General features: G+C 41.8%; 1 protein-coding gene across 1 annotated transcript in view; it reads left to right on the forward strand.

Moving 5' to 3' along the window:
- Positions 1–1694: 1694 nt before the first annotated feature.
- Positions 1695–21575, forward strand: part of C8A (complement C8 alpha chain) — a 43137-nt gene continuing 23256 nt past the window's right edge. Inside the window, exons 1-4 of the mRNA XM_044430516.1 lie at positions 1695–1991; positions 8818–8914; positions 12813–12957; positions 19839–19977. Of these exons, the coding sequence (XP_044286451.1) occupies positions 1882–1991; positions 8818–8914; positions 12813–12957; positions 19839–19977 (491 nt within the window). The 5' untranslated portion in view covers positions 1695–1881. The remainder of the gene's footprint in view (positions 1992–8817; positions 8915–12812; positions 12958–19838; positions 19978–21575) is intronic.

A 21575-nucleotide genomic window follows, 5' to 3' on the forward strand; every position in this document is an offset into this window, starting at 1 on the left:
CCTAATTTTATTGTAGGAGAAAGTATAACTTTGAGCTATTATTTTTTGCCTTGCGATAGGAGACTTATTTTATTTCACTGGTAAATTGCTCTGCTGCTGGAATCTCTCTAACCCTTTCCTGCCCTTCACTCACTAGAATGAGCTACCTATCCTTCTGAGATTGCAGATGTGCTTGATTGCACAAGACAGTGCCTAGTCTTATTTCTAGAAGATGGCCCACAAATAGCTTTAATCATACATTGCATGTTTCTTATGTTACTGTCAGGAGGTGGAGAAAATAGAATGCTTCCATAATATCTCTAGATGCTGAAAAGGCAGGCATTTGACAGTGCAAAGCAGCCATTTTTAAGGCCAGTCAGGCTTTGGACTTGAGATATTTTCAGTGGCTGACTTCCCAAAACGTATGAAATTAAAAGAAAAATTATATTTCATGTGTCCTCTTTCTTCTCTCAAACTGCTTTTAAAAAACAAAGATTTAGATACCAGTGATGCAGAGACTGAGTAGGCAAACATGACAGCTGTTATGAAATAAGCAATAACTCCGTCTTTCTTGGATGCTCGGAACAATTTTACCAGGACAGGCAATGGAAAAAAATGAATTGTCATTTCCTTTAAGGCTCTGCACTGTTTGCATATTTTTTCTCCCAAGTGAATTTATCAGCATGATCCCATGTATCATTTTGCGATGCTTTCCTACATGGGAATATCTGGATCATCAGCTCTGCTTGGTAACTAATTAGCCAAATTAGGTCCAGATTGATTTTTACATTACCTGGACACCTACTCTTCCAACAAGATTACCCATACCTGTCTTTAACACCTACCATTTTCTTATGGTCTAGGCCTAATCTAACCTACATTTCACCAAAGCAGAACTTGGGAACCAATTCTGAATGATGGAGTTCACTTCAGGAACCACTGCAAAATAAGAAAGAGAAACACACGGAATACTTGCTCTTCACAGTGAACCTGTGATTAAACTGAGCAGGGCTCATAGTTCAGGAGCCGTATTATTGACAGGGACTCCAGGCTTGGCAGGCTTGGCATCAATCTGTTTACAAATTAACCCCTGGGAACATGCTCATACAATTGGACATTGACTCCCACCACATGAAAACAGACAACCATTTACCAAATAGCAAAGGAAGCAATAGGACAGGGTCTCCATCCAGGCACCATTAAATCATATGAATCCAGCTACCCAGATTCTGCATTCAAACACCCCAATTATACGACATGCACTTCTTTCTATAGGCAGCCCATTTTTCTAAACAATATTGACATCTCCAAGGGGTTAATGTGAGTTAAATGCTACTCCTGTATCTGGAATTGCTCCAGCTATTGGTGTGTCATACAAGAAAGAGAATACATACATGCGCATATATATATATATATATATATATATATATATATATGGGGCCAAATAAATTCCCTTGTAAATAGATGGCAGTTATATTGCTTGGCTTTACTGTACCAATCAAGCAGTTAACAAGAAGTAACTGATCATATTTTCCTGAGACTTGGGTTTTTAAGGACTTCATTATCAAGGGATAGCTTAGTTTTTTTCTTAAGAAAAATGTTATGCTGAATAACGACGAGGATTCAGTGCAGTTCCACAGATAACACTTTGTTGACTTTAATATGCAAACAAGAACCTTTTGAGAGAGATCCCATTGCCCAATGCTTGGGAATCTGTTTCCTGAAGGGTGATTTCTTTCAGAACACAGCCTGAGCCTTTTGCCAGTGATTCACAGCAGCCTCACCTTCTGGGTGCTCTATATTTTTAAACCACACACACCCAAATACCCAGCTAATTCCCAAAAGAGATACCCCAAGGTCTCCAAATCAAAATCCAAAAGCTTTAATTTTCAAGCTTAGGAAATGGCTTTCTGTCTCAGTAAGATACCTATGATGCTCTTGATGGCTTACCTTCTAACATGTCAAGATATAGCTGCAGCGAACAGTAATCTAACGGGATCACCAACCCAGAGGTAAGTCTATTTTTATGTAATATAAGACACTGCCTTACTTGGAAAAACTGTGGTCCATCTGGTTGGTGCATCAATTAATGCTCAGGAATGTAGTAGCTGGGTACTATTACCTACAAGAAGCTTAAAAAATTATTTATACCAGTCTTGAAACAATATAGTGACAGGGCTGTAACACAAGCCACTGTACAGTTTTATAATTAGACCTTTTTAATACATTTCATTTTGAGCCGCATTTTGCTTTGGGATAGGAGTTTCATTCCACACTTCTCATTTTCCTATTCTAATTCAATATTTAGCTTTCACCCATGCTGTGTAAAAGCACTGTGAGCTATGAGAATGAAACAATGTAGAAAAATGTAAAAAAACAAAACAAAAACAATACAATTTTTGCATAGGTTTAACTTTTAATATGTTATTGGCTAATGAAGAGAGTGTGTGTGTGTGTGTGTGTGTGTGTGTGTGTGTGTGTGTGTTTAAAAGGAAATTCTATTGGGCCTTCTCTGACTGCTAATTGGAAACTTGTCCAAAAGAAATATAATGTAGAAAGATCAAAAAATGATATCAGTGGTAATTGGGATATGACACAGGAACAGGAGATGAGGCTAAGGGAGGGAAAGATTTACATTTAATTATGAAGATTTATTCTACTAATCCTCGCTGAAACTGAATAAAGAACAGATTTTTGATGTTTGATGAAGTTATCAAACAAAGCAAGATAATGAAGAGGCAAATTTAAAATCTAGGTGAAGGTGAACCTATTGAATGTGTTTTGGAAAACTGACAGAGATACTACATTTTTTTGCTTCCAGAACCAAATGTGTTCACACATGCATGTGTACATGTGTGTCTGTGCATTCAGGAGTGTCCGTCTGTCCGTCTGTCTGTCTATTTGGGTAGAGAAAAAGAGGTGTAAAGAGCTACAAAAGGAAGGCAAAACAACAAGGACTCACTGGATCCTGTATTGATGCAGTAAATCATAAGTAAAAATATGTAAGAAATAGAAATAGTGCAACTCCAAAAATATGGAGACACTCGTCACATTATTGAGTTCCTGATCAATTTGGCATCAGTGATATCCAGGTTCAACAAAAGCTAAATCTTTGGGTGGAAATGCATTCTATTTGTTATGGACTACCAACCCAAATTATCTGACTACCCAGATAATTTAAGACAGCTACTGCATTATATCCTATTGTGCTCATGAAGCAGAAACCATTCATTCTCCAGCATGCATCATGTTCTGAAAAGCAACCAATTTATACATTACCAGTTAAAGCAGCACTAAAGCAAAGTATTTGCAACCCAGACTCTCATCAGAGTCAGTCCTTTGCATTACCTGCAGTTACCCCCAGAAAACCACTTTTTTAAAGTGCACAGTTGGTAACAGAAAGTATTGCAACTATACAATCAGTAACATGTACTTCTGCTATTATATTTTATTTAATTGAATAAAAAAGCCATATGTGATATGTAGGAAAAATCACAATGGATCTAAGAACAGGATTCTCTAACCACAAGGCTGCTATCTGCACCAAAACAGTAGCAGCGACCCTAGAGAAGCTTGTTGGAAGACATTTTAACTCATTTGCATGTAAATTGTCCTAGGTTTCCAGTTGCTTCCATTCAAACAAACATGGGCACTAACATAACTGACAGAAAACTTTGGGACCTATGGACACAAAAATTTCAGTTCAGAGGGCCTTAACCAGAAGTACAATTCATAAGCTTTATATGACTGAAATCTCTTTTTTTCTTCTTAGGAGTTTTAGTTTTCCAGCATTTCAAACTGCCTCTCTTAGTATCAGCTTAGCATTGTTGCTGCTGATGAAGACAGAAACTTAAAAAGCTGAAACATGTAGTGCTAAATATATTTTAAAATTAGTTGTTAGTCTAGCCCTCTTAAATATGTTTGACTAATGGATTTTGGTGCTTGTCCACAAAGACACTGTGATTTGATCTAGCATACAGTGAAGAGTATCCACAGGCTCATCTCTTGATTATTGAGTCTTCTTCTGCAGCTTTGGATGAATCCCTCTTTCTTCTAATTAGTACCACTTCCCTGCTCAACACAGTCTCTTAAGACAAACAGTGTGATAGACTAAATGGGTTAAAACCTATGAAAGTGCATGCCATGATGAATTTGCTGGTGCCACTAAAGTCTTTGCTGTTTTTATTCTGCTTGTCAATCAACCATCAGCATTAATGTACAGTAAGTGATAATGACAGAACTCAACAGTAAGGATATGTGGGACTTCCCCCTCCCTATCAATTAATAATCTGCCTGGATGTGCCTTATTCTGGAATGTGAGGGATTCAAATCATCACTGTGTTTCATAGTGTGGGAATACATACAATCTTGCAGGTTTTTGTTAGTCTCTGGAAGTATTTTTATACAGGAAAAAACAAGGCCATTATCTATTACACACATTCACTAGCAGTGACTCTCCGGGTCTCAGGTCTTTAGCCATCCCTGGCTTCCTGATACCTTTTAACTAGAGATGTCAAGGAATTGCCACATGAAGGGAGTGATCTGCTACCGCAGAGCTGTACTGCTTTTGATCACATCCTGGTTTCTCGCTCCTGCTGGGGGCATAAACCTGCTGTTCCTGCTTAAGAAACAGAAGCTTGGCTAGCTCTGCTAGCCACGTCGTTCTTTGGACTGTGCCTGACGTTTGCATCCTCAGTGTGGCAGACAGGTGTACAGTACACCTATAATCTATGCCAGTAGTCCTGCGCAGGCTTCACCTACAACTAAAGCAGGGACTAGATGTGTGCGAGCATCCATGGCCTGCCTCCAAATGTCCAAATGTCCCTGCACCCCTGGCTGGGTGAAAGGTCTTCTAAAACAGAAAATAAAATAGCACAGCATCTGATAACACAACAAGATAAAACCACACTGAAACCAACTGAACATTAAAATAATGGGAAAATAAAAAGGTTTTCACCTGGCACCAAAAAGAAAAAAGTGTGGGCACCAGGCAAACCTCTCTGAGGATGTAAAGATCTAAACGGGATCTGATAAGTCTGGGTACCTGTTCAGGGAAACAAAGTGCAAGGGTTCACCTGAACATGTTTAAAAGTCCCTGTACAAAATACTGCAAAACAGCCAGTGGCCCCGGGATGTTTGGAGACTGGGTGCATGTGCCTGCACATAGAATTGGCTTGTGTGCAAATACCTGCATAGGAATTCCTGCATCTACCTATCCTATGGAATGATTCATCCAGATTAAGGACTGTGTCCAGTGTCTCACTTGACGCATGAACACCTGCAGGTGAACATTCTTCATGGGTATTAGTTATCCTTCCATTTTTTTTTTCGAGGCTAAACAAGCTCTGACAAGACTATATGAAACAACCAGAGAATGTTCCTGTTATCAGGTAATGGAAGGACTCAAGTAATCACTCCAGAATGTCGATGCATTCGCTCTGAAAGTTCTCTCAAGCATTGCCTTTCAGTAACTGAGTAGCCAGAGCTCCTTCAGTCACATAGCGCACGTGGGCTTTGTGAGGCTGCTCACCATTATGCCAGTTTTAGAGTTAAAAGGAAGAAATGAAAGAAATAATAGCTGGTCTGAGAGCATTTACAGGCCCCATTCCCTGGACCCAGTCCAGTTTTCTGGATATTACACTGAACAGTTGACTGTTAAAGCCACAGAAATCATAGAATCATAATAATCGTAACATCATCGTCATCAACAATGCACCTACTCATTTAACTTACTTGGACTGAAAAGATGGTTTATTCTGATGAGCTTTAGAGAAGCTGCCACAAAGTGGATAGACTCTTTTCCCACATGAATTTTTTTATTCATAATAACTGAAGGTTGACATACTTTAAGGCCTAATACTGTCCAGTTCACATGATTCCAAAGTAAGGAAGAAGAAAGAGGGAAAACTATTGTACCCTCTGCAATGGATATGGAGAAAAGATACATTTTCAGAAGAAGCTCTGTTATTTCCTAAGGTGAAGTGGGCTTCCCTCCGAAAACAACAGAACCTGCTGTAGGACGTGTCTTCATTAGGTAGATGTGATGTGGAAATATTGCATTTCCAGTGTCATTAACTTTAGCTACTAAATACTGCAATTATGATCAAGTGGTGCATTTCAGCGATGACTTATCTTCCAATCTTACACTTTTTACCAGAATCTTCTATCAGTGCACTTTAGAGGACCATGAGATGGCTATGCTACAAACATCGCCAGCCTTTTTTAAAAGCCTTTAAAAGGAGTTTTCATGCATCATTTCTGCTTAGTCCTTGTAGCTGTTTTCCTAAAGCTTTTCAGATTTCACCTGGAAACACCTCTAGGATGTGCGCTACTTTCATGCAAATTGCCACCCAAAAACAGGGGAGGAAGGAAAGGGCAAATCACCTGCCCAGCTGGAGGACTGTCCTTCCACACGAGCTATTACATCACTTCTCCTGAATCTTTGCATGGTTTAAAGACATTGTTCAAAGGTGCACATGTTGTATAAAATATTGTGTGTGTTTCAGAATGCACTGTAAGCTCAGAAATTTATGCATTTCTGACTGCAACTTGTATTTGGGTCTGCACTTTGCAGATTTAGTCAGCAAGTACTTTAACAACATGTTTCTTAAACATACCCAGTTCTGACAGGGGATAGTCTTCAGGCACTCCATTCTGAACAGTCATCCACATAGATCTCATACAAGTACTGACTGAATTTCTTCTTTTACCAGCTATGAACTGCTTTTGATTTCACAGGGAAAATGGTAGATATTCAGTTCTCTACCTGAACCATAAAGCAGATGCATACGTATGTGAGACGTGCACCTCCATGTCTGAAAGTGTTTTCCAATGTGAATTAATGTTCTTTAATTCTATTTTAGTATTGTAAGGTAGTGCCTGGGTGCTCTTTGAAATGCCATTTTATTGGCACTGCAGTAATAAGATGCTGTGAGAGAATCCAAAAGCAAGATTTGATTATAACCTTCTGATTTTGGCATCTTTCCACCATGCTTCAGGATGGTTTGCGGCTTTTCAGCCTAATGCAACTCGGCAATCTATTCCTTGCTCCCCTCCAGCACTGTCTCCTGCAACAACACAGGCGCACTCCTGCAGCAAAGATGGGCACAATCTCGGCCATCTCCCCCCCACCCAGAGCAACCAGCATGATCATGGCCATCTCCCCCCTCCCCAACCAGCACATCCGTGACCATCTCCCCACCCACCCCAAGATGGCCACGATTGCAGTCATGTTCGTGCAGGGAAGATGTGCGGGATCACAGGCGCGCTCCTACAGGAAAGACAGAGGCAGCACACCCAATGAGGAGTTTGCAACCCAAATCAAAATTTGGTTGTGAACCAAGGTGTTTGTGAGCCGAGATACCACTGTTTGTCTCTGCTTCACACACTTTTGTCCCATTGGCCTGAGCCCCGTATCTTTCCATGTCTACCACTGCCCATGTAAACAGCATGTAAACAAGATGCCATGTAAGCAGTGCCAGGCCTGGACATTTCAAGGGGAGAAACAGAATTGGGAACACACTGCAACAGTGGCAATATACTGGGCTCTTGGTTTTGGAGAAGAATGTTCTCTTACAATTCTCTTCATCTCACCTCCTGTACTTCTGAGCAGCGGTGCGGCTACGGCTGGACCCCGGGTGGATGCCACGGCCCAGCTGCCCAGATTTGCCAAATGAGCAGCCAGAGTGGGGCACGATGGGGGGAGTGGCAAGTAGCTTGTCCTTGAATCGTTTCTACCTATTTGAACAATATTTCATAGTCAAGGAGGCCAGGTAGAATTATACATGGTTACAGAAGTTTTATTTGTTTATTTATTACTTAAATTAATTTATTCCGTTCTGCCACAAAATGTTGTGTGTTTAGAATTAGGCTGGCAGAAGCAAATTACATTCTCTTCCTAAAGTCATCCTGTTTAAAATGGGAAATTGCACCACTCAGAGTAGTGCTTTTTAGTTAAGGTTGGCAAACACATGGATTTGTTTTTGCTTTAACATATCAGAAGCTGTTCTAAAGAGCCAAATGGAAGTTGCACAGAAGAATGAGACAATAAAGGTTAGTTTTGTGGTCCAGAGCTGACTATACAAATGACTATCTAAAGCAACCCCCCCTCACCCCACATTAGACCATCAAGTCCAGGTCCTAAAATTACCTAGCTGCACCACTTTTCAGGGGTGGGTGCCATGGCTTATATAGCAAAAATGTACCATCTCTGCAAAACAGAGGAGGCTTGTAGTCTGTAGAAGTACAGAAGCCATTTTCAGGGGAGCCTCCTCCACGAGCAGTATCCCATCCTGCCTTTCTTCACATTCAGCCCAGCACGGCTTCTGTGCATGTGGTCAGAGCAATCAACTCCACCGTGCAAGCAACCCTGTGGACTGCACAGTCATGATTTAGTGCTTCCCATAGGAAGCCCTGTTATGAATGGAAGTTATGGTTTCTGTACAGTGGCTGGTCTGCAGAGCCCCCTCATGGGAGTTCTGCTGACTTGAACCTCCCAGAAATGAATGTTTCTGGTTGCTTCAGGTTGCTCACAAAAGCACTGAATCAACATTAAGCATGCAGTAGGGACTGCTTACACAAGAGACCCCGCAGGACTGGCTGTGCACAGTCAATTACTCTTGGATGTTGCTCCAAGGGCCCAGTGCGCATGGTATCCAGACGGTTGGGTGGGAAGACACAGAGAACCAAGCATGAAGGTGACAGCACTGGATGAGGCAGAGTTTTGTTGCATGTCCCACTTGTTCTTTATAATTCAACACTGTGACTCAGTGAAAGATTTCCACCGAAGTATGTAATATGGGAACTTTCAGTCCTGTCCATCACTTTTACCTTCTTTAGGAGATCAAGAAGACAAATTGGAACACCCACTCAAATTAACTGTCAGCTAAGCCAGTGGTCACAATGGACTGAATGCTTCTCTTGTCAGGAAAGAAAGGTAAAGCCAACTTCACTCTTATCTTCTTTTTTAAAAAATTTCAGGCTGCAGGGAAGATAGATGCATAACTAACAGAGGCAGAATTGTAGCTTAATTTGAAAACGATTTGTCTACATGGAATACTAATGAAATTAATGGACTGAGTGGGATTGCGGCCTATGGGTAGTACCAACATTATCCCTAAGCTAAGGATAATAATGGTACGCTACTGGTCAGTCTTCATTGCTCATAGCCATAAGCCACCAAAAATTCAAGAAAAAGAAATAATAAGATATAGTAAAAATACTGACCAATTTCAAATACAAAAGAGTTATAAACCATAAACAACCATAAAGAGCATAGTAAAGTATGATAATTACAATAACCTAATTGCAATCATGTATCCCTTCCATGGGAACAAATAAAATAATCATTTTCTGTAAAATTGGTATGAAACTCTGGGGTGCTCCTGAGCTGTACACCTGTAAATCAACATACCCGTGAAATGTACTTAGAGAAACAGGGGGAAAAAATCCTTATATAAATTCTGTCAAAATTCAAAAATGGCAAAAATGCATAATTTTCTTCAAAATTCGGTTCACGCCTCTGAATTCTAGGTTTTTTTCCCATTGTGCAAATCAAGTTGTGTTCTGCTACCACAGCACCATTGCCAATATCCTCAGGACAATTTTGGTTACTACCCACTAGGACGCCTGCTAGCAGCATAAGAAGAGAATATTTGTGTTTTTATTGTCTATTACACTGGATGAAAGATCTTGCTGCTCTATGCTGTCAAGTCATCTCTGAATCATGGCAACCCTATGAATGAATCCTTCAAATGCCCTGGCCTTGACAGCCCTGCTCAGCTCTTGTATGTTCTAGGCCAGTGGTGGCGAACCTATGGCACGCGTGCCACAGAGGACACGCAGATACCTCTCTGTCGGCACGTGAGCTAAGTCGCCCCAGCAGCCGAGCATTGGAAAACAGTGCACATAAGAGCAATGCACATGCTCAGAAAGGAGTAGGGGTGCCATGCAATGACGTCACGAGCCACAACTCATGAGCTGCAACTCGTCAGAGTTTTCGCATGGCCGGTCAGGGGTCAGGCAAGGACATATATATTTTGATTGGACCGGTTCTGAGTTGTTTTTTCTAAACAAAAACCTCAGTTTTCAAGTTTTATTGCAGATTTGGCACAGGGAAGGATAAGGGTTAGAACAACAGGGTATCCTGGCATGATTTCGATGGTTGGAATGTGTTTAGAATGGGCCGAAATGCTGAGCTGTGAAGAAAATGATACAAAAGAAAATCTTTTCCAAAACGTCCCCCTTTTCAATGAAAGTCTACCCCTATATTAAGGTAAAGGTGTGTACCAGGGTAGGGTTGGGTTAGAAAAACGAGGTGTCTGGGCATGATTTGGATGTTTGGAATGTGTTTAGAGTAGGCAGAAATGTTGAGATGTGCAGAAACTTATATTCAAGGACGGCCTTTTCAAAATCACGCTCTTTTTAATGGAAGTTTACCCCTATACGAGGGTTAGGGGTGTGCACCAAGGGTTTGGTTAGAGTTCAGAAAGCGAGGTGACCTGGCATGATTTTGATGATTGGAATGTGTTTAGAATGGGCAGAAAGGATGAGTTGTACAGAAAATGCTACTCAAGGAAGGCATTTTCAAAATCTCCCTTTTTAATGGAACTTTACCCCTATAGTAGGGTTAGGGGTGTACACCAGGGTAGGATTAGGATTAGAAAAATGTGGTTTCCTGGCATGGTTTTGATGGCTGGAATATCCTTAGAATGGGCAGAAATATTGAGCTGTGCAGAAAATGCTTCTCAAATATGGCTTTTTCAAAACCGCCCTCTTTTCAATGGAACTTTAACCCTATACAAGGTTTAGGGGTGTACACCAGGGTAGGGTTGATGTTAGAAAACCATGGTTTCCTGGCATGGTTTTGAATGTTGGAATGTGTTTAGAATGGGAAGAAATGGGGAGTTGTGCAGAAAATGCTTCTCAAAGATGGTGTTTTCAAAACCACTCTCTTTTTAATGGAAATTTACAGCTATATTAGGGTTAGGGGTGTGCACCAGCCTAGGGTTAGGGTTCAGAAAGCAAGGTGTCATGGTATGATTTTGATGGTTGGAATATGTTTAGAATGGGCAGAACTGTTCAGCTGTGCAGAAAAACCTACTCAAGGATGGCTTTTTCAAAATCTCCCTTTTTTTAATGGGACTTTACGCCTATATTAGGGTTAGAGGTGTGCAGCCAAGTAGGGTTAGGGTTAGAAAAACATGGTTTCCTGTTATGGTTTGGGTGGTTGGAATGTTTTTAGAATGGGCAGAAATGATGAGCTGTGCAGAAAATGCTTCTCAAAGATGGCTTTTTCAAAACCGCCCACTTTTCAATGGAACCTAACCCCTATACTAGGGTTAGGGATGTTCACCAGGATAAGGTTACGGTTCAGAAAGTGAGGTGTCCTGGCATGATTTTGATGGTTTGAATTTTTTCAGAATGGGCAGAAATGTTGAGCTGTGCAGAAAAAGCTACTCAGGGAAGACTTTTTCAGAATCTCCCTCTTTTAATGCTTCTTTATCTCTATATTAAGGTTTTGGGTGTGCACCAGGATAAGGTTAAGATTCGAAAATTGATTTTTTCTGGCATGATTTTGATGGTTGGAATGTGTTTATAATGGACAGAAATAAGGAGACAGGCAGAAAAACTACTCAAGGACGGCTTTTGAAAATCTTCCTCTTTTTAATGGAACTTTACCCCTATCCTTGGGCTAGGGGTGTGAACCCGGGTAGGGTTAGGTTTAGAAAAATGTGGTTTCCTGGCATTGTTTTGATGGTTGGAATATCTTTAAAATGGGCAGAAATGATGAGCTGTGCAGAAAATGCTTCTGAAAGACGGCTTTTTCAAAACCGCCCTCCTTACAATGTAACTTTACCCCTATATTAGGGTTAGGTTTGTGCACCAGGGTAGGGTTAGGCCAGTGGTAGCGAACCTCTGGCTTGCACGCCACAGTGGGCACGCAGAGCCCTCTCTGTCGGCATGCGAGCCAAGTCACCCCAGCATCACCCCAGCAGTCGAGCATTGGATAGCAGAGTACGTAGGGGCCATGCGCATGCTTGGAAGGGAGTAGTGGTGCCAGGTTATGATGTTCCGAGCCACAAATCATTAGCCACAAGTGATCCGAGCTTTCGCATGGCCGGTCAGTGTGCTGCCAAGGATTTATAATTGCTTGGATTGGCTGTGAGTTGTTTTTTTCTAAACTAAAACATCAGTTTTCAGGTTTTATTGAAGTGTTGGCTAAAGAAGTGGGTTTTGGGTTGCAGTTTGGGCAAGCGGTCTCTAATAGTTTCACCATCACTTCGCTAGTCTGTGGCTTCCTTTTGAACCTGATTTCATAATTGGCGTTCCTCCTTTTCTTTTGCTTTCAAGTTTTCCTGGCATGATTGTATGCTCCCTAATCATTTTTAGAAAGAAATGAATGCATAGGAAGTAGAGGACTCTGCTGCATATCGGTCGCCGCATCATTTATGCAATGCAGTTTAGGCAGAAAACTCCTCCCAGCCCCTGATACATGGAGAAGCCCTCACCTCCCAGGTTCCCAAGGAACTGGACTGGGGAAGCCACACGCAACTTCCTCCATTGCAATCAGGCATCACTGCGGATAACTAAAATCCCATCCCTTCGTGTTCATCACCATGCACTTCAAGCTGGGCTCTAAGTAATTTTTACTGTACTGATAAAGGCTTAATTTGTTTTACATTTTTAATGTCTAAATAATTAATGCTTCCTCTTACTAGGTTAAATTATGGTATAGATCTGTTTTATTGCTTCTTCATATTTAATACAAGTTTTATCATTTGGGATATATAATTCATAACTATTTTTTTTCTTTTTGAAAATGCATTTTATAGTACAGATATAGAACACTACTACAGCCATCCAAATATGGGGGTAGTGGATGTCTGGGTGATCTTTGGGATGCAGCAGCATGCAAGCCAGCGGAAACGTGTGTCATGAATGAGGACTGCGGAGCTGATTTTTGGTGTCGGGAGACTGGTAAGTCGGATTCCATCACAGGCACATTAACCAGTACAAGCTTGTTCCACACCACAAGCCTTGTTCAGCAGCACACTGCATATGGCCAAGGTACAAATCTGCAGTTTCATGCAAGAATATGTAAACACAGTTCCAGGTTCTACTGCAGCTTTGGGCAAAACAACTTAACATTCCCTACCCTTAGTGAATTTGGCTTTCAAATGCCTTTGTTCCTGGTTTCTCCCCCTCACTCGTTTGCCAGGCAAATGGACAGTGGCATCTTCCACTCCTCTTCCTCACCACCCCATTACCAGGGCCAGAGCAAGGGGTAGGTGAGCAAGTGGGTTGCACAGGTGATGAGGTGCAACGGGTTCTAGAGCTTTTGGCAGATCAGGTGTCCAGCCAAGCCAGTCCTCAATGTCAGCTGTGCTTAAATGGAACACAATGACGTGCAGCTAAGGAGGGATGGATTTGACCATTTTGATCTTGCAGGCACTGTCAGAAGTTCAGGATTACACTTATTCTTTCCTGCTTTCACATAGGTTTTCTTTATTAAGCCATGCATTGTCTCAAATGTATGCATATGCTCAGTTTATTTTTCTAATGAGTACATTTCCCAATTATTTTCCATTGATATATCACAGTTTTGTGCATACATTGATCAAATATATGCATTTTATGCACACTTTTCTCTGAAAGGCACATCTTCTTGTACATTTTGTTTCTGATGAGCAAAGTCAGCAAGCTCAGATTTCATGATGCAGCTGTATCTCAGCTTGCGTATTAGCACGTGGGAAGTACAATGTGTTGCATCCATAGTAAAAGCACTATAGACATATTTACGGCTCATTGCTTCATGCAGATAATGAAAGACTCACCTGAGGATCTACCAAAGCCAGTCCTGTTATGCAGCCAGGGAGGTAAGCTGCTTTAGCCCGTACCTTGAAGGAGGGATATAGGCAGCCGAAAAACATGGAAGACAGTTGCTATTGCAAGGAGTTAGTAGTATTCAGCAGTTGCTTCTCATTTTCATTTGGGCTGGTTGTTTTTAACAATTAACTGTGCTACTTCCCAGGGCCGAGTATTTGTTTGGGATGGAACATTCTCCAGGTTGGTCACTTGTACAGCAGCCCTCATGATCTCTTTTGCAACTGATTGCTGCCTCCCTTGAATCTTTTTTTCCTTCTGTTTTTGCCCTCCTTTCCACTGTCCTTTTAAAAATAGGGGTGTTCTCAGGAGACAGGACCCTTTAGAGATGCAGAGAGTCTTTAGAACATATGCAAAGTAGCATATACTAATTACTGTTTTGTTTTTGATTCTGAGGCTTGAAAACCAGATTTTTCAGTTTGAATTATTTCCTGCAAACCAAAATCCAAGCCAACAAATTCTGGTTGCACCTACCCTGAAAACTAGGATTAGAGACCAGAACTGAGGCAGATTTCCAATCCTGATTTGCAGGCAGGAGCCAACCACAATACTGCAGTTTCTAGGAAAAGAACTAGCACAGAATGTAAAAGAATCACAGGCTACAGCAGGGGAAAGAAGAGGCAGTTGTGTGAGAATATGGCTATTTCTATTCTGGTTCTTAATGTAATGTTTGACATTATGCCTTAAGCACCTCATAGAGCCCAACCATGATCTGGTGAACATTTGAAAGCATAGCCTTGGGCTTGCACATGTTGACCTCCTCTCTAAGTCCTCCTCCACTTACATTCCATAATTTCCAAATGAACATCTGGGTTCTTAGCAAACTATAGTTCTTCAAATATAATTTGTCTGCAATCCAGGATCCAACCTTGGATCAAATCCTAGCTAGGTTTCTGAAAACCCAGAGTCTATTTAGAAGTTGTTCAAGGGGAGGAGTGTCAGAAAGAGAGGCATATATGAAGTCAAAGTGTGATTGTGCTTGCTATAAGCAGCCATGGTTTAGCATGTTAACTGTGTATACCCAACATATAACATGTTATATAAAGTTGTGATGTGCTATTAAAAAGTGTTTAACTATATACAGCAATGAAGTAACTGGAAAAGATAATGAAATGTAAGGCTGTTTCACTGGAGACCAAGGCCAAGTTCATTCACAGTATTGCATTCCCATTCACCATGTATGGGAGAGAAATCATATCAGTAAAAAAAGCTGTCAGGAAGAACATGCATGCTGTAGGAGAAGTTTGCAAATACCCTGGACTGAGAGAAAGGCAAACAAAAGGGTCCCAGTTCAAATCAAGGCAGAGTTTTCCCTAGAAGCAAAAATGGCAAAATTAAGGCTGTCATGAGAAGGCAAGACTGTGAAAGGGAAGACCAAATATGAGATAAGAAAGGAAGCTGTCAGGAAGAACTAAGTGGAGCCATCAGAGACAGGACATTTTGGAGGGTTTCAGTCATACAGTTGTCATGTTGTAGAAAACTTGACAGCATATAACAACAATAACCACGACAGGACAGACAATGGCTTGCATTTCTTTTCCTCCATCTTGTACCACTCCAGTAGTGTAGTGGAAACACTTCTGAGCCATGTTTCCTTCGGTAAAGAAACAGGAAGTATCTACATGACAGCTTATAATGGTTTTAGGCCCTGAAGGACCTAAAATGAGTCTGAGGGCCTAAAACCATGCTTCTGGATCTTGCTTGAAGTTTGGAGTGATGTGAAAAGCTTTCTGTGTATCTTCTCCCTTCTGCCTCTGTTGCTTGATGGCCAACATCACCCTTAGGATCCACCTGCATATTATTTTTAATAGGTAGCTGCACATTTTAAGAAATGCGCGGGCCCCTGATCAGGACTACACTACATAGGTTGGGGAGGTTTAATCCTTCTTTGCTGCAGTGGTGGCATTATAGAAAGTCCCCCTATCAGTGTGGCCATTAGGGTTAGTAAAACAGAAAACAAAGCAAACAGTTCCTCTCTCATTGGAGCCAATGGAGTAGATTCAACCATGTACGATGGTATGGCAGTGGTGTTTATTATCCACAATTGCTGCACAAGACACTGAGGGTTTGGGGCTCAAATTAAAGAAGAATTGCAGCTGGGGAAGGAAGCCTTAAACATCCTCTCCCTGTGAATGCAATCACAGTTCTAAAGGAAGGTGCAGGTGCTTCTCTGAAACAGGCGTTGCTTTTACCATGCAGCATGCAGCTACGTGTAGCGAGAGCTTAGAGACGGGCTCGAGTGGGCTTTACGATACGTCCCAGACACATAAAAGGCTCAGCTCAGGGTGGTTTTCTATCTGTCGTTATGGCGTACAAGTGCCTGCAATGATTGCCAGGCACGCTGCACCATGCCAGGCAGGATGTGTGTGCAGTACTGGGTGTGGCACTTTGGGAAGGATATTGATCAACTGGGCTGAGATTTATTAATGGAACTGAATGAACTGAAATAATCTGGAGTGTCTCTGGAGAAGAGTGACAGGATGGTGAGAGAAACAAAATTCTGTGAGGAACCGTTGGAAGAGCTGGCTATGTTACCATGAAGAAAGAACATTAAGAGGTGACATGATAGTCATCTGCAAACTTCAGGGAGGATGCCTTGCAGAAGACAGAGCAGTGTGTTCTCTGTTGATCTTGATGGCACAATTAGAAACCAGTGGTTGGCATTTCAGGGTAGCAGATTTCAACTAATCATTAGGAGAAATGCCCAAATGCCCAATGATGTGCTTGCTTTCTCAGGAATGTTTCTGGATACGCTAGCACTAAAGAGCCTAAATGAGGTGGTGGGAAGCTGCTCCCAAGAATGCCAAAGGCACAACCATTATGGAAGCAAATTTCTCAAATGTTTCCCAGTTCCAAAATCTTTTTAAGCTGGCAAGGTTCATTTCGACCAGAATGTTGTAGCTGCTTCTAAAGACCATAAACTGGGATCACAAATGCATCCTTGGAGCTTTGAAAAAGTGAACCTGACAAGAAGAAATGCACCATGAACTTATAATTGATTATTCAGAACTTCAAGATACCCTGTTAAAGCTTTTTTAGGTCTTAGTACGAGGGGCATTCAATGCATTCTCGGTATCGGGTTGATTTGCTATTGATGTGGGTAATTTAATTATTTCATTAGCTAATGACACTATCTGAGGGTATACATGCAAAATTTCAAATAAGTGCAATCATTAGTTCCCTAGGAATCCGCAGTGAAAGACGACCATGATGACTGATGAGACAATGTTGAAGAAAATCGAGCACCGCGCTGTGATTAAGTTCCTTACAAAACAAGGAAAAAGTCAAAAAATTATTCACGAAGAGATGGTGGCCATTTACCAGGACTCTGCACCTTCATTATCTACTGTTCAAAAGTGGTCAAGTGAATTTAAAAGGGCAGAGAAAGCATTGAAGGTGACCCTCGCTCGGGCAGGCTGGTTACTGCCACTACGAAAGAAAATGTGAAAAAAATTGAGAAACTTGTATTGAAAGATGCCCAAATAAAAATCAACATGTTAGCAGAGATGACAAACCTATCCATTGGTACCATATTTACTATTTTTCATGACCATCTTAACCTTTCAAAGGTCTGTGCAAGATGGGTGCCGCGAATGCTCATGGCGCCTCAGAAACAAGTGCGAGTCGAGTGCTGTAGGGAGTTTTTAGAGCTCTGTGGTGAAGATCCATCAAGTATTTTTGACCGGATTGTTACTGGATATGAAACCTGAGTTCATCACTATGAGCCTGAAAGTAAGCAGGAGTCCATGCAGTGGCATAAAAATGGTGCTGACCCTCCAAAGAAATTCAAAGTCACTCCATCGGCCGGAAAAATCATGGCCACAGTGTTTTGGGACTCAAAGGGAATTTTATCAATCGAGTAGACAAAAAAAGGTGAAACCATAAACGCAGCATCTTACACAACCATTCTGCGTAATTTAAGAGAAGCAATTAAAGAAAAAAGGCAGGGAAAACTGACCGCAGGTGTGTTGCTTCTTCACGACAACGTGCCTGTTCACACGGTGCATGTTTCGAAGGCTGCTGTGCGAGACTGTGGTTTCGAAGAAATAAACCACCCACCCTATCGCCCGGACCTGGCCCCCAGTGACTATAAAATAAAGATCTTTGTGGAAAGCGATTTTCCAATGATGAAGAGCTCAAGGCGGCAATTAACACACATTTTTTAGACAAGGAGGAAGGGTATTTTTTACAGGGAATTGAAAAGTTAATTTCTAGATGAAATAAGTGTATTGAAGTTATGGGGGATTACATTGAAAAATAAAAATTATTTCAATTTATTATTCCTTTTTCTTCATGCTGATACCGAGAATACATTGAACGCCCCTCATACAGTGGCAGTTAAGAGGGAAAGTTCAGAATTCTTGCAAGTGATTTTGTGCATACCCTCCAAGCAACATGATCAGGCTCCTTTGTAGGGAGAGAGATCAGCAGTGCCTGGCATAAAAGGGCACCTGAGCTCTTAAAATGGAGGGTGTGTGTGTGTTGCACCACTCAGACACATGGTGGGACTTAGTGAAGGATGGTGTAGAAAAGCTTTAAATGAATAAGTGAATACAATGACGTCCTGTTCTATTATTTCTTTGTGGCATCATTTGAAGTAGGCTGCTTCATCCTCCTGTATTTTTTGCTTCTACAAACTGCTCCACCACAGGCGGAAGGAAACATAGGAACAGAGTGAGTCAGAAGGGGCCTCCCGAGCCATCTAGTCTGACCTCTGGCACCAGCTGGCTCCGCTCACGACATGCCCACCATGTGGACATCCAGCCTATCCTAGAACACCCGCACCGATGGGGCCTCAACGACCACTCGTGGAAGCCCATTCCACACCCTCGGGGTCCTGACTGTCAGGAAGTGCTTCCTGGCATCCAAATGGAACCTTGGCTCCCTGAGCTTTGCTCCGTTGGAGCACGTCCTGCCTTCCTCTGCAGGGGAGAACAGGTCTCTACCCATCTCCATGTGACATCCCGTCACATACCTGTATGTCGCCAACAGATCCCCTCTGAGTCTCCTCTTCTCCAGGCTGAAGAGACCCAGTTCCCTCAGTCTCGCCTCATACCCCATTCCCTGCAAACCAGCCACCAACCACCAAGGAAGCACTGGCCCGGTCCATGCTACCCATGAATGACCAGAGGGAGACACTTCAAGCTTGCTAGGAATGAAGTGACACAAGGAACTAATAAGGTTTTACCCAACCCTGCAAAACAACGACTGTTGCTTTGGTTGAACTTCTCGACCATTCTCTTGCCACCAAGTGATCCATCAGCCTTGACAGATATTATCAACAAGTTGAAAAGCAATGCATTCACTTCAGACATACCACTCAAACTTCTAGTTGCTTTTTACTAGCACTGTGGATACAGATGATTTATTAAAAACTGGATGGGTGGGTGACAAAACCTAGGCATGGCGCATCTCCAGGGAGCAGACATTCAAGAACTGAGTATGGGCTGAGTGTAGGCTGTTGATGAACCATACTTTGTTAAAACATTTTGTTGTCTGATCCCACCTCATTTAACAAACCATGATGTGAACTCACGGTTCACAACCCAACAAACAAGCTATGAGCACTCTTCAAGGATGTTCATGACTAATCAGCCATGGCTTGCTACCACAGGTGTGTTCAGAACACAGTCGCCTCAATTTGAACAACAACCCACACGGCACCCATACTCAACCCACATGGCTTATTAATACCTTTTTTCAGCATGGGCAGTCCAAAGAAGAAAAGCAACTCCCATTCAATTAAAAAGGCCACTTCTCTTCTCAACATATTCCTCATAGAATGTGCTGTACATAACAGCCCTGGTTCAATTTGCAAGGTAAAGAAGAACACAACCAGAGGAAGGAAGGAAACGAAAGGTCTGTCCTGATTATACCTACAAATTTGTGTGACTTGTGACATCCAACCTGATCATGTTAGACCGAGCATGAATTTGATCAATGGTAGCAAAACAAGAACAATCCATGTCTTGCAGGCCGCTGCATTAAACGCCACCTTGTATGCAATGGGGAGGCAGATTGTAGGGATGAGTCTGACGAGGCTGATTGCGAGGATCCCGAAAGACTGTGTGATGATCTGGATCCGATCCCAGGGGTTTTCAGACTATCACAAGGGTGAGTTGCTATTCCTTACCTCCTGCTGTGCTTGTCTGCACTTCATTTCATTTTACTTTTATATCACCAAACAGTCAAAGCTCTCTAGGTTGTTTACAAAAATTAAAATCCTTAATGTTGCATGTATTATAAAAACAATATATATGCAAGCAGATACAATACACGACAAGCCCAGCAATTTAAATGTAACCTGGGACTATTGTTCTGTTTAGCCCACCTTTTGGGACCATTTTGAGGAGTAACATTTTAGAAAGAAGCCAGACTGGCCAAAATTGAGGCAAATTTGGGGTAGAGGCAGGGGATGGTTCAGAAATGCTTCAGGAGACCTGCCTTCCTCCCTTCCATGACTAGCTACTTTCTATGGGATTAGAGCCAGTAATGATGAAACAAATCCTTAAGATTAAGACAGAGAGAAAACTTCTGTTTGTCAAATTTATCATTTATTAAATGTCCAGTTTGTGTCAGAGTTTCTCTATTGATAGTTACCATGAATGTTTTTACATTTTTACACAAGATATGTAATGACTGCCACATAACAATTTACAATGACCATAGTTTATAGACAGCATAACAGGATGTCCAAAAATAAGGGATAAGATCAGCACATCATTTGCACTGAACATAGCTGTTTTAAGGAGGGATGGGCAGATGCTGAATTTAAGAGACTTATATCCAAATAGTGTTATCTCAGTGAAGACCAACAAGAAGACATATACATATCCAAGCTGGTTCATCAGGAAAAAAATCAAATAGAAGCAGGACCAACTTCAAGTCACAAAATAAGTAGCTGTTAGTTTTCAAAGAGCTCACCCTCAGATAGGTAATTAAACACAGAGACAAAAGCAAAAGGAAATGGGGAGGAGAGGAGAGGAGAGGAGGGTGGAGTTGTTACAGGACATTTTAATGGTGGCCACACTGACATATCTGACAGTGATCCAGGAACTTAAATGATAACTGAATGTAAATCCCATAATGTTAAATGGAGATCACTCCCAGGTAAGTTCCCATAATGTTGCAGGACAAATTAGCTTTTAAAAAAAATATACGAAAAAGATCTCAGATTGTGCCAAAACATATTGTGATGTTCTTTCTATGAAAATATAAAAATCAGCAGTTATTCTGACTTACCTCTGACACTGACCCACAATAATTCATTATGGTAATTAAGGACACCATAAGATGTACAAGCATTGCAAAAGGAGATCTGAATATTTGCTGGACTTCACATCTTCAGAGGGAGAATGTCCATTGTGCCTGTGTCTTTGGGTATTACCGTACAAACTGAGTTAGGGGATTATCCTATCACCCCAGGCGTGAGAATCATTTTGAGTTGGAGCTCTGAGGGGAGACATGGCCTTCCGATCCCAAGGGGGCCTCTGACCCCAAGGGGACCTCCAGTCCCCTTCCAACTGCTCCTTCCAGCTGAAGAGAAAGACCTTCCCTGGCTGCTTTCTGTGGTTAGAAAAATAACCTCAATGAGGCTGCAAGAGGGTGGGGACAGGAGGGGTCTACAGGGACCAGGTCCAAGGCCTCCTCAGGCAGCTCCAGCCTCTTTTCCTCACCCTCCAAAGAGCCCCAGCCAGACAGCTGTTTTCAGC

The sequence above is a fragment of the Varanus komodoensis genome, unplaced genomic scaffold (genome assembly GCF_004798865.1).
Source record: "Varanus komodoensis strain SLA01 unplaced genomic scaffold, ASM479886v1 scaffold20_1, whole genome shotgun sequence".
In the NCBI taxonomy this organism is placed as follows: domain Eukaryota; kingdom Metazoa; phylum Chordata; class Lepidosauria; order Squamata; family Varanidae; genus Varanus; species Varanus komodoensis.